The 14143-nt window shown below is 36.3% G+C and overlaps 1 protein-coding gene across 9 annotated transcripts in view; it reads right to left on the bottom strand.

The window, feature by feature from the left end:
- The window catches only part of CCDC88A (coiled-coil domain containing 88A), a 112357-nt gene that overhangs the window by 81046 nt on the left and 17168 nt on the right, over positions 1 to 14143 (bottom strand). For all 9 annotated transcript variants that reach the window (XM_059659792.1, XM_059659794.1, XM_059659791.1 and 6 more), the window contains exon 3: positions 3690 to 3798. In XM_059659792.1, coding sequence (XP_059515775.1) covers positions 3690 to 3798 — 109 coding nt within the window. The remainder of the gene's footprint in view (positions 1 to 3689; positions 3799 to 14143) is intronic.

Genomic DNA, 14143 nt, shown 5'->3' with positions numbered 1-14143 from the left:
GCTGGTCCTAAGGCAGCCAGGTTGTCCGGTTTTGCTGCTTTTCTGGCCTGGAACTGAAATACAACTGAGGCTTCGATGTTATCTTTAGGGAAGAAAAGGTCGGGGGGCTCAACCACATGACCAGCGATATGCTAGGGGGGAATAGGTTACCCTGGGGGTGAGGTTCTTGTTTTCCCAGTTTTGCCCCTTGCTCTGCTCATGTCTGTCAGAAGGCAAGGGGATGAATAGGCTACCTCTCCCCTCAGTGGCCTAACCAGCAGCAAACTGGGGGAGGAAAGAAGCTGTCATGTTAAATGTACTTCTGAGTTTTGAATATCAAATATTTTACCTCAAATATTTTTTCTTAGGGGTATGTAAGATATACAAATTTTATATTTTTAATTGCTTTAGAAAGATTCTTGGGGGGGGAGTCTGATTTTTCCAAAAGATAGGTAATTTAACAGGTGACAAGAACTGCATTAATTTAAACTTTGTTAACTTGAAATCTGTCATATTAAAGCAGGCCATGTGAGAATAAAAAATATTTTTAGCCGAAACCGGTTTGGCTCAGTGGATAGAGCGTCGGCCTGCGGACTGGGGGGTCCCAGGTTCGATTCCGGTCAGGGGCATGTACCTGGGTTGCGGGCATATCCCCAGTGGGAGATGTGCAGGAGGTGGCTGATCGGTGTTTCTCTCTCATCGATGTTTCTGGCTCTCTGTCTCTCTCCCTTCCTCTCTGTAAAAAATCAATAAAATATAAAAAAAATATATATATTTTTAGTAAGTCTATTAATTGTGTCAATAAGATGATTGATCTATTTCTGAAGATACAACACAAGTGTCTTTGAAACATTTTACCTAAGAATATGAAACCTGGGGGCAAGTAGAGATGGTTTGGTAAACTGGTTCTAAAGAAAGGGCATAGGAGAGTGGTACAAGGAGAATTTCAACTATCAGTGATATTTTATGATTTAAATATCTGAAACAATAGTGACAAAATGTTATAAAATTCAATCACTTCTAGCCCTAAATTAGTCCACCGGTATTCAAACTTAGATTAAAAAAAAGAAAAAGGTATAACTGGTCATCCAGCAAATGTTAATGAAATACATACAGATATGTCTAAACAAAGAGTGACAGTCAAGAAAAAGCAAATTGGCCCTGGCCAGGTAGCTCAATAGTTAGAGTGTCATCCTGATACACCAAGGTTGCGGATTTGATTTCCAGTTCAGGGCACATACAGAATCAACCAATAAATGCATAAATAAGTGGAACCACAACTCATTGTTTCTCTCTCTCTCTCTCATATCAATAAATAAATAAAAAAGAAAAGAAAAAGAAAATCGTTATTAATATCATCTTGGCACTATTAACACCTGGGCTTAAAAATATTTATAAAAAATTTAGCATAGACTTTTATTTCTGGCAACAAGGAGTACTAGGTATTAGAAAGGAATCTAAAAATGCTGAATGATTAAAAAAATGTTTAAATATATGACTAAGTTCAAAACAACGTAAAAAGATAATTTCTCAGTTAAAAGATAAAACAGAAAAAATTAAGTCCTGTCTCAGGAAGCAAGGAAAAAGCTGTTTTTCTTAGCCTTTGGTAGATATTGAGGAGGGTTGTTTCCCTAAGGATTTGGAATAACATAGTACCAGTTAAAAAGATATATGTAAACACTTAAGTACATCATTATACAAAGATGCAGAAAAAGAGATCCAGAAGTATATATATTCAGGCACTATAGTGGTAATCTCTATAAGGCACTGGAACTGTTCATAATTTACATTTTTTCTAGTTTTCTATAGTAAACAACTATTGATTCTAAAATAATATAAAGCTGCTTAAAATAAATTAAAAGTAGTTCTGGGCTGGTTGTAAGAAAAGCAACAAATCTTCTCTGAAGCAAGGAATACTTGGCCCAGACACAAAAGTATTCCCATAGATAAATTTCCTCCCAAAATGATCTCACAATTAAAACACACACACACCCCATTACCACCACTGCTACCACCAACCATGAGAAATAGCAAACAGAAAACACAAGGCAGATTCAGATCCCTACAGATCTGATTTCAGATTTTGGAATTATCAGACATAAAATCTAAAAGAGAAAATTTTAAATTTCTAAAAAAGTAAATGAAGAAATTAAAGAATAATAAACAAAATGAAGGGAAAAAACATGAAAAAAGATCATACAGAGCTTCTAGAAAGGAAAGATATAATTACTGAGGGTCAAAATTAATCAGTGGGTAAAACAGAGATTTGACAAATACGCAGGGCAAATTAGCAAACTGAAAAGACAGTTTGGAAAAACTTCTCAGAATTTAGCACAAGATTGAATATAAAAGAAAAAAATATATTTTTTGTTCATTTCCATTGATTTTTAGAGAGAGTGGAAGGGAGGGGGAGAGACACAGAGAGAGAGAAACATCGAAGTAAGAATGATACAGTGATTGGCCTCCCACACATGCCCTGACCAGGGCCAGGGATTCACCTGCAACTGAGGTACGTGCCCTTGACTGGAATTCAACCTGGACCCTTTAGTCCACAGGCCAATGCTCTAATCACTGAGCAAAACCAGCTAGGACTAAAAGAAAATTTAATAAACATGGAGGATAGAGTTAAGAGAGCCTAGTATACATTTAATAGAAATATTGGAAGTATATCTGGTAACAGAATAGTAAAAAGTCAGTATCAAAAGAGACAAAATTAGCAGCCAGGAGTGAAAACATTTAAAAAATTAGACTGGTAGCTGACTTCTCCAGAACAATAAAGAATCCAGAGACAGAAGAATAAAATCTGCAAAACATTGTGAGGAAACTCATTTGCACCCAATAACATAGCTTTAAAGTGTACAAAGGAAAGCTTGACCAATCCAATCTATCATCATATTGGGAGATTTCAAGTCATCTTTCTCAATAACAGGGAGATCAAGAGACAAAATTAATCAGGCTGCAAAAGGTTTCAACAATACAATTAACAAACAAGCTTGCTCTGACTCTGCACCCAAACAATTAAAGAATACACATCTCTTTCAAGCACACATGGAATTTTAATAAAATCTGACAGCATACTAGGCCAAGTCAAGTAATTTTTAACAAATGTCAAAAAGTCAGTATCATACAAACCAAATTCTTTGACCAAAATTCAACAAATTGCTTTAAAAATACCATTATTTTTGGAAATCTAAAAGCATAGTTTAAATAACTCATAACTGAAAATAGAAATCATAACAAAAATTAGAAAATTCACAGAATAAACATTTAAAAAATACAACATACTAAAATTTGTCTGATGCAGCTATAGCAATTCTTAGAGGTATATTGATAACCTTGAGAATGCTCATATTTAAATTGTGAAATATGCATCCAATTTAAGTTTAAAAAAGAACAATAAAAAGTACACTCTTGAAAGGCATAATTAGAGCAAGCTAACAAAATATTGCATTATACAAATCTCAGGAAACTGAGAACTAGTTTTAAAAATTTATAAAATATAATAATTATTTGTGAAATTAGATAATGATAAAGTGCTTACTTGTATCTTAACATTGCATAAAAGGAACTATGTCATTATTGTTCTATCTCCAGGAAACAGACCAGTACCTGGCATATAATAAGCATTGTTAGGTGATTGATCCTAAGTAACACAACAATGTATGTGAGCAGTTATTAAAATATAATAGATGGGGGAAAAATACACTTACCTGATAATAACATTTTATCTGTCTCACCAAAATGGATAGATTATGAATTCTAAGTGAGGCATCATTGTTGACTTTTTTATTTACTCTCTGACTCTCCGATTTAGGATTACTGAAAGAAATTTTAAAAAATACTTTAAACTAAAATTATACTGAAATATACTATCAACCTATAGATGACTAAAAATAATCATATATTTTTCTTTAAACAAATTGTACATTCATCTACATTATGAGAGATGATTCAAAAGGACAGATGATTACTTTGAAACATATTCTGTGCTTCTAATGAATAAAAATGCATCTGATATTTCTAAGACAATAGCAAAATAAATTTGAAACACAAGTCAGATGTTGCCCTTCATTCTCATTTTGTCTCTACAACTTCCTAGGATAAATAGCCTCTTATTTCCTTGAATAAATATATTTTTTTCCATAACCTAAAATAAAGCTATTTAAATCAAGAATGTAAACTATGGGCTAATAACCAATAAATGTCCTATCTTCTCACTGGATAATGAAGAGTATATGTGAACAGGCAACATCCCAGGGAAATTAAAGAATGCAGTGATGACACAGGTTAACACTTTTATCTTGGATAATCTTTATAGATTTAATGAAAGCAAAGATTTAATAACATCAAACTTAAAAGGTTCTTAAGAAAACCATCAACAAAATGAAAAGGCGACCTATGGAGTGAAAAATAAAATTGCAAATCATGTATCTGATAAAGGGTTAATATCCAAAATATATAAAGAACTCCATAGCAAAACACAAACAAATAATCCAATTTTAAAATGGGCAAAGAAACCGAACAGACATTTTTCCAAAGATAAACAAATGGCTAACATACAAGAAAAGGTACTCAACACCACTTATCATCAGGCAAATTGAAACTACAATGAGATATCACCTCATACCTATTACAATGGCTATTACATCAAAAGAGAAGAGATAACAAGGGTTGGTATGTGGAGAAGAGGGAACCCTTGTGTGCTGTTGGTGGGAATGTAAATTGGTGCAATCACTATGGAGGTTCCTCAAAAAATTAAAAATAGAACTATCATATAATCCAGCAATCCCACTTCTGAGTATATATCCAAAGGAGGTGAAATGAAGACTTCAAATTGTTCTCTGCAGGTACACAGCAGCATTATTTACAATAGCCAAGATATGGAAATAACTTAAGTTTACATCAACAGATAAATGGATAAAGATCCGATACACACACACACACATTATTCAGCGATAAGAAAGAGGGAAATCCTGCCCAGTCAGGAGGGGCTCAGTGGTTGGGTGTCACCCAGGAACCAGGAGGTCACTGATTCGATTCCTGGTTGGGGCATATGCCCGGGTGTGGGCTTGATCCCCAGTGAGAGGGCATATAGAAGGCAGCCTATCAATGATTCTCTCTCATCATTGATTTTCTATCTCTCTCCCTTCCTCTCTGAAATCAAGAGAGAGAGAGAGAGAGAGAGAGAAATCCTACCATTTGCAACAACATGGATGGACCTTGACAGCATTATGTTAAATGAAATTACCCAGAGACAGAAAAATACTCTGTTCTCATTTACATGTAGAATTTTTAAAAAGTCAAATTCATAAAAACAGAAAATAGAAAAGTAGTTGCCAGGGGCTAAGGGGGTGAAGAGACTAGAAAGAGGTTGGTAAAAGGGTACAAATTTTCTTTTCTTTTGTTTTTTTGTTGTTGTTATTGTTAATCCTCATCTAAGGATATTTTTCCCATTGATTTATTTTGAGAGAGTGGAAAGGAGGCAGAGAGAAAGAGAGCGAGGGAGGGAGGGAGGGGGGGAGAGAGGGGGAGAGAGAGAAACACTGATTTGAGAGAGACACATCAATTGGTTGCCTCCCCCCCCCCCCCCCCGCATGCTCCTCTTGCAGCTGGGAATCAAAGCTGCAGCCTAGCTACATGCCCTTCACCAAGAATCGAACCCATAACCCTTCAGCCCAAGGGTTGACACTCTTACCACTGAGCCAAATCGGCCAGGGCAAGGGTACAAACTTTCAATTGTAAGGTAAGGTCTGAAGATGTAATGTAAAATATGATAACAATAGTTGATAACACTGTATATAATTGAAATTTGCTAAGAGTGGAACTTAAATGTTCACACACATACTAAGGAAAAAAATGTGAGGTAATAGCCCTAGCTGGTTTGGCTGTCAGCCCCTGGCCTGAAGGATGGAGGGTTAATTCTGATCAAGGGCACAAGTACCTTGGTTGCAGGCTCGATCCTCAGCCCTGGTCAGGGCCCGTGTGGGAGGCAACCAATCAATGTGTCTCTCTCACACTGATGTTTCTCTCTTTCTCTCTGTCTCTCCCCCTCCCTTTTAGCCCCTCTAAAAATTAATGGGAAAAATATCCTCAGATGAAGATTTAATAAAAAAGTGAAGTTCAAAAGGGGATTCAAATATAGAGTTAAGAAAATAGAAATAAAAAGATGGAAGGTGGCTAGAAAGGGAAGATATTTACAGAACGTCTATGATTGCAAATGAAATTTCCATTACTCTGGGTAGTTCAAAGTAATAACCTGTCTAAGATCCTAAATTTTATCCTTTTACTCTTTCAGCATTTTCTCTTATAGAATAATTCAAGAAAACAAAGATTGTATTATTTGAGCATATTCCTAATTGTTTTCACAGTAATCAAACTAAAGAAGATTTATTTCCTTTCCCCACTAACTTCATTACAATAATATTTTATTATAAACCTAGGTATTTAATTCTGACAACAAATATTTAAGAAAGATTTCAATATTATAACTGAAAATGTGTAGAAACTAAACTACAAACTTAAAGTACAAATCCATTATTACATGACACTACATGATTTTGATTATACTTTGGGATGGATGTCAACCTATATATATATAAAAGCCTAAGGGACCATCTGACCAGTAGCTATGATGCACACCGACCACCAGGGGCAGACACTCAATGCACAGGCATAGAAACATGGAACAGATTGAGAAATTGAGTGATAAGGGGGAGAGGGGAGGGCAGGAAGAGATTAACCAAAGATCTTATATGCATACTAGAGGCCCTGTGCACCAGTGGGGTCCCTCAGCCTGGCCTGCGGGATCTGGCCAAAACTAGCAGTCTGACATCCCCTGAGGGATCCTGGATTGTGAGAGAGTGCAGGCCAGGCCAAGGGACCCCACCGGTGTATGAATCTGTGCACCAGGCCTTTAGTATTCTAACAAACATATGTGATTTCATTGCTACTTTTAAAAATTTTACTAAGTAAATATTATAGTTGCCCCTGACACTTGTTATAAAATTTGAGTTCTGTAAAGTGATTTTTTTTAAAGTAAAGTTTTAAAGTTTCTTTTAAAATTTTATGTCCAACATTGCTCATATGATACTTTGAAATTTATTCAGTTGCCCAAAAGCCTGTAGTCTCCTTTGTCAAAAGGTCTTCTAAGAATTAGCAAGTTTTGCCGAAACCGGTTTGGCTCAGCGGATAGAGCGTCGGCCTGCGGACTGAAAGGTCCTAGGTTCGATTCCGGTCAAGGGCATGTACCTGGGTTGCAGGCACATCCCCAGTAGGAGATGTGCAGGAGGCGGCTGATCGATGTTTCTCTCTCATCGATGTTTCTAACTCTCTATCTCTCTCCCTTCCTCTCTGTAAAAAATCAATAAAATATATTTTTTAAAAAAAGAATTAGCAAGTTTTAAGAATTTAGAATTTTGGCTTACTCAAAATCTTAAAAAAAATTTTTGTAAAAAAAGTTTACGTCTAAGTTTCACATTTTTTTCAGCCTTTGAGAAAGATGGCTTGTAACAAAGACAATTTTGAAGATAAAAAGAGGAAACTATTTAGTATATTCTAAGGATATCAGATGAAAATATTTTAGGAATTTGGGGAAAAGTGAAAAATACACTTTAGATAAGCTAGAGAAAGTATGTTGAAAAATTTATGGAAAAATACTTCAACGCCTAAAAATCTCACATTTAACAAGGGTCTCAAGGAAGGAGAATAAAGTTTTCTGTATTCTCTTATAAAACTGTGGTGCTTTGTATTTACAAATCTTTGCCATAATTACATGGACTTTGAGGGGATTTCTATGATCTAGTATACTCATAAGGAAATCCAATAGAATAGTGGGGTTCTTTGGAAGAACAGGCTGATACTCAGAGCCTGTTTCAATTTCTAATCTACACTGTACCATTCACACGTTATTTCAATATGCAAACAAACTGGAAAGTTCCTACTTCTTTCAAATCACTGGATATCACATCACAGTCTATCTATCAACTCTCTGGACTTAGATACCAGCATAACTGCTAAGCACTCTAGGCACGGACCTAGAGAGCAATAAACTCTCAATGACAAGGCTTGGGTTTCGCGTTTGATGCATGCCTAATGTGAGTTAGGGTCAAAATGACATATGTTAGGATCATGGAAAACAAGCCCTCTCACCCCAAGAATATGATCTTCTTTATGTGAGAGAAACTAACCTCAGGTGAAACTGCCTGAAAGGTCCTCATCTCCACTCCTATGAAAAATAAAGGTTGTCCCCAAAAAATGTATGCATACTTTAACAGCTGATAACTCACTTAATTTTCACTCCTCTTCAGGTTTAAGTGATTTGAAATAATGGGTGAAGCCAGACTAAGCTTTGAACAAAGAAAATTTATCCTAAAGTCCCACTAGACTTATTTTTTTATGGAGATACATAAAACATAAAAGTTTCCAGTACAAAACTGGCAACAATCAATGAATTGAAGGCACACAAATACCAAATGAAATGATTCTTGATGTCTGAAATTCCATTGCTTCATGTTATTAGCAGTGCCTAGACCAGAACGTTGATCAGTTTGAAAACGGGCATTGACAAAAAAATATTATTCATTTCTATAAATTCTTGTAAATTTTGAAATTGAACTGTATGTTAATAAACACTGACTTTATAATCTTCAAAGTGTGTGTACATTTTTTTGGATACTCTGTAATTGCATACATATTTAAAGGAAAGATTTACTGAAAATTATGTAAGTCAAGAAAATTACTAACTTCAGGAAAAATAGTACTTTTTCAAAAAGAACAATGTAATGATATATTACCTGGCTCTGCAGGAAACATAACAGGGTGGGGACAAAAATAGGTTTATAGTTGTGAGTAGTACACGAGTTTATTATTGTATTATTTATTAATCACTGTATTATTTTTCATATAAATAATTGTAAACCTACTTTTGCCCCATCCTGTATAGTTATACTAATGTAAATACTGATTACTGATTTAACTGAACTTAAAATACATTAGAAAAACAAGGCAAGAAATAGAGATGGGCATTAAAAAGCTAAAACCTCATCTATTATCAGGAAGTTAATAGATAATGTCCAAAAGGGAGAAATCAAAAAATACTAGGGTAAGCATATTATCACCATAGTATATGGGGCTAAGTGAAAGAAGAAACTGCTTTAAAAAAGGAAGTAGAACTGCTGTTCTTCACTATGAAACTTTTGGTATTAAATAATCCTTTTAATCATGTAAAACATTTTTATTTAATGATTGATTTTAGAGAAAGGCAGAGGGAAAGAGAGAGAAAAAGAGAGAAAGAAACATCGATTTGTTGTTCCCCTTATTTATGCATTCATTGGTTGATTCTTCTATGTGTCCTGACTGGAGATGGAATCAGATGATGCTCTAATCAAATGAGCTACCTGGCCAGGGCTAACACGTATTTCAAAAGAGGGACAAAACACCCACAAAAAATTATGTTTTCTGAAGTCTGGTCATTTTATTTACTTCTAGGGAAAAAATAAGTAATTGTATCTGTTACTTAGCTGAAGCACATTTTATGTATACGTAGGATTCAATGCTAGAAATAGGCCTAACCAATGGACACAGACAACAGGGGGGTGAGGGCATGCATAGGGGGGTGGGGAGGCAATGGGGGATAAGGACACATATGTAATACCTTAATCAATAAAGAAAAAAAAGAAAACAATATAAATAATTTATTCTGTCAAAAGTAAAGAACGAAAGCACTCCATTCCTTCGTGTAATTTAGGTTTACTTCTTTATACAGTAACAGTCACAGTACATATAGTAATTAAACAAACAGTATGTAGTACAATATGACTCCAAAATTCTCTAAAAGGATATTGTAGTCTACTAAGTATTCTAAACATTCTCTTTTCTTTAGGTTCAATATTAAAATACTAAATAACATTAACTCAGAATTGTCATAATTAATAAAGTTTTGATTATTCCCTTTGAAAACATACCTTAAAAAAGAGTAATTTATATTTTATATGGTCTTTCTCTAAAATAAATGATGAGCAAGTGAATGATACATGTGATATATGAGCAAGTACCTTTTTAATTACACATAGCTCTTTCCAAACTAACAATCTCAAATCAACCATTGTCTTTTGTAAGATAAAAATTAAAAAATGCTGTAGAGGCAAATAGCCTAGCAATATAGCTCAAATCTGTCCAGCCAGAAGTTAAATGCAACATGGCAGCAAAAGAGAGCCTCAAGCAATTTCACGTTTATAAATGACCTACTTACGACAAATCACATTAATTTCAATAAACAGACAATGGTATTATCCACCACGGTATATAATGATTTTTAAATTAGGGTAATAGATGAAGGAAATGTTAGCAATTCTACAACACTAATATTCTAAGATTTGGTCCTTCTAGAACCAAGGATTATGTCTTTACTTATTCATTGACTAATATCTATGAGAAACAGAAATCTGATAGTTTTAATGGCTTTATGCTCTTCAAACCAGACTGTAAACCTGTTATGTATCCTCTTGGACCATCTGTTTAGTGTTGGTGCTTAACAACTACATGTGCTCACGTTTTTGATCACGCCACTCTAACTTAAAACTAGTTGTATACAGAGTGTTTTTTAATTTTTGAGATATCTTATATGGTAGCACATAATTATGTAACATTTGCATGAAACATTTGAAATAACTATACCAGAATGATTGCTTTATGAGAAATAATTAACTGGGTAAATATCACCTCCATTTAGGGTTATCTAAGTAGTAAGGTATCTATCTTTGCCTTGAGAATAATCAGGGAGAAGAATTGTTATTTTTTAAAAAGTATCTCTTTACCTTAATTTCTCCCATTTTTCACAAATTGAATCACTGTGCATGATGACCAACAATAAAACCTAATATTAATATCTTATATATCTACAGGATATTTTCACATATATTACTAACTAAATCTTATAATGACTAAACAATCATTCTTGCATGTGACATGTAATTACCACATAGAGATCATTACACAGTCCCCCTCTTATACTTTCTCATAATTTATGATGCATTGTTACCTCTTCAAGGGTTGAAGAAATATCTACGACATCTCCTAGTCAGCCCAAGACTGGGCTAGCAGTATAGAGTGATATTCACTGATTTAACAACAGAACTAATGTTTTGATATAAAAGTTGCAAATGGACACAAAAAGAATAAAAATCTAATACTATACTTACACTTAACCTTGATTTTATCTGAACTGCATAAAATGACTGTAGAGCTACCCTTCACATTTTGGAACAGGCCAACATGAACCCTTAAAACATCAGGCTAGCAATTTTCTAACCTGCCAGTATAAGGATCCCTTTTCACTCTTAAAATTTACTGAGGACTCCAAAGAGCTTTCCTTTATGTGAGTTATATCTCTATATATTTACTACATTAAAAATTAATCACTGAAAATAATGTATTCAACCATCTAAAAATAACAAACTCATTGTATGTTAACATTAAGAACATTTTTATGATAACCATTTTTTCCAAAAAACAAACAATTTTAGCGGGAAGTGACATTCTTTTACAACTGAGTAAATCTCTTTAATGTTTGGCTTAATAGAAGACATCTGGATTCTTAAATCTGCTTCTGCTTTCAACGTGCAATGATACACTATTCTGCTCAAAGTACATAAAGAAAACTTACAAAAAAAGAAAGAGTATTTTAATAGGCTTTTCAGATAATTATTTTTTAAAAAATATATTTTATTGATTTTTTACAGGGAGGAAGGGAGAGGGATAGAGTTAGAAACATCGATGAGAGAGAAACATTGATCAGCTGCCTCCTGCACGCCCCCTACTGGGGATGTGCCCGCAACCAAGGTACATGCCCTTGACGGGAATCTAACCTGGGACCTTTCAGTCCGCAGGCCGACGCTCTATCCACTGAGCCAAGCTGGTCAGGGCTTCAGATAATTATTGATATTCTTCTTTGATGCTACCAAATTCAGGAAAGTGGTACTTTCTTACAGGTTGGTTGTAATTTGGAATCTGAAATTTTATCAATGACGTTTTCTTCCACTGGTCTCTCAGGCAAGTTGAATAATCTTTTGCATATCCATGATTGCTTATTATGCATTGGTCACTTTTAAAATATTGGTTCATTGAGTTATATAGAGATCTTCCAAATTTTGCATTTTATTATTCAATACCAAAAAAACACACACCACGTTAATATCTTATCCAAAAGGTCTTTAATATTGAGAACTACTAAGCTCATGCTTTCTATAATTCAAATTTTATCACTGATAACACATACTATCAGTTGTTTTCCTTGAAGTGACAGGCTCACTTTGTTCATTTTTTTTTAAACCCTCACCCAAGGACATGCTTATTGATTTGGGGGGGGGGGGGGGGGAAGAGGGGGAAGAGAGAGAAAGCAACATTGATGTGAGAAAAACATTGATCGGTTGCCTTCCCATTATGTGTCCTGAGTGGGGATCTAACCCGCAACCTAAGTATGTACCCTGACCAGGAATTGAACCCACAACCTTTTGGTGTTTGGAACGGTGCTCCAATCGCCTGAGCCACACCAGCCAGGGCTCACTTTGTTCATTTTTGAGAAAATGTCTGCCCAATACTTAAATATGAATAACTATAGTTTTTTAGTTCTTTCAAGTAAAAATAGTGTTCCACAAAATAGACTTGCTCAGCTTGCAACTCAAAAAATCACAAGTAGAGTTTTTAGGAGAAACTAAGATGGCGGCATAGATAAACACCGGGAAATCGATGCCTCCCACAACAATTGAATATTACATCAAAAACACAAAACGGACATCATCCAGTACTTCAGGAAGGCTGGCTGAGTGTAAATTCTACAACTAGAAGGAAAGAAAAGCACACTGAGAGCCAGAGGAGCTGTGGAGGTGGAGTGCAGAGATACGGGGCCTGCGCGCGCTCGCACGCGGAAAGGGTCTGGCACCTGAGGACGCGGCTGTCTTTTTGAATCCCGAGGGAGACACAAGCTCCCGACGGCTCTGAAATCCGGTTCGGGGAAGCCTCTGGGGACCCAGGACTCATACGGGGAGAAACTGGTCTGTCTGGCAGCAGGCGAGCTTGAGGGCGGCTTTCCCTCAGAGGTGCTTGCAGCCATTGCCAGGACACTGGGACTCGCGACTCCTTAGGGCGGGGCTGAGGCTCCGCCATAGCTGCTTGCTCCGCCCGTTGATTCCTTGAGACCCGGCCCCGCCCAGGCTGCTGCAGAGGCTTTTGCATATGAATGCCCCGGCCCTTTGCAACCTGTAATTACCTAACCGCAGCCGGGCCAGATAGACCCAGAGCTTCCAAGAGAAGGCCCAAGGCCCCACAGCGGCTTGCATTGCTACACAGCTGACCATCATCAGGGCACTTCCAAACTCCAAAAAAAAGGAAGGGGAATCTGCAGTTCTCTTCATAGTTCCTACTGTGTAACCTCAGGCAGAGGCTAAATTAGCACCTCCTTAGATCCAAGAGCCACTGTACCCAGTGGCCAGAGGGGGACCATCCAGATCACAACTCCTCAGATCCATAAGGGACACACTCAGGGTGCAGTCTCAGTGAGCACCAAAGCCCCACTGAAGCAAGTCTTGCCCCAGAAGGGTGTCTCCAGCACAGAAGTTCTCCCACTGCAGACACAGCTGATTCTCACTGCCAATTGGCCTGGAGGTCAATTCCTCCCAGTGATCCTACAACAACCAAGGCATAGCTACAACAAGACTGTGCACAAAGCCCACAAGGGGGTGCACCAAGAGTGTCCACCTCAGGTAACTGGGGAGGCTGAGCCACTGGGCCCTACAGGACACCTAGCACACAAAGCCACCCTATCAACACAGGGAAGCAGCCAAAATGCAGAGACAAAGAAACAGGTCACAAATGGCAGAAACGGAGGAAAGCAAACAACTGGATATAGAGTTCAAGGCCACGTTTATAAGGTTTTTCAAGAATTTTATGGAAACCACCGATAAATTTAAAGAGTCCCTCAATAAGTATAGTGAGGCCATGGAGGACATGAAAAAGGACCAGCTAGAAATTAAGCATACACTGACTGAAATAAAGAATAATTTACAGAGATCCAACAGCAGACAAGAGGATCCCAAGAATCAAGTCAAAGATTTGAAATACAAAGAAACAAAAAATACCCAACCGAAAAAGAAAAAAGAAAAGAGATTCC

Source organism: Myotis daubentonii, chromosome 12 (genome assembly GCF_963259705.1).
Source record: "Myotis daubentonii chromosome 12, mMyoDau2.1, whole genome shotgun sequence".
Taxonomy (NCBI): domain Eukaryota; kingdom Metazoa; phylum Chordata; class Mammalia; order Chiroptera; family Vespertilionidae; genus Myotis; species Myotis daubentonii.
Note: the sequence above shows the minus strand (reverse complement) of the source record. Positions and strands in the feature narration are given on the sequence as shown.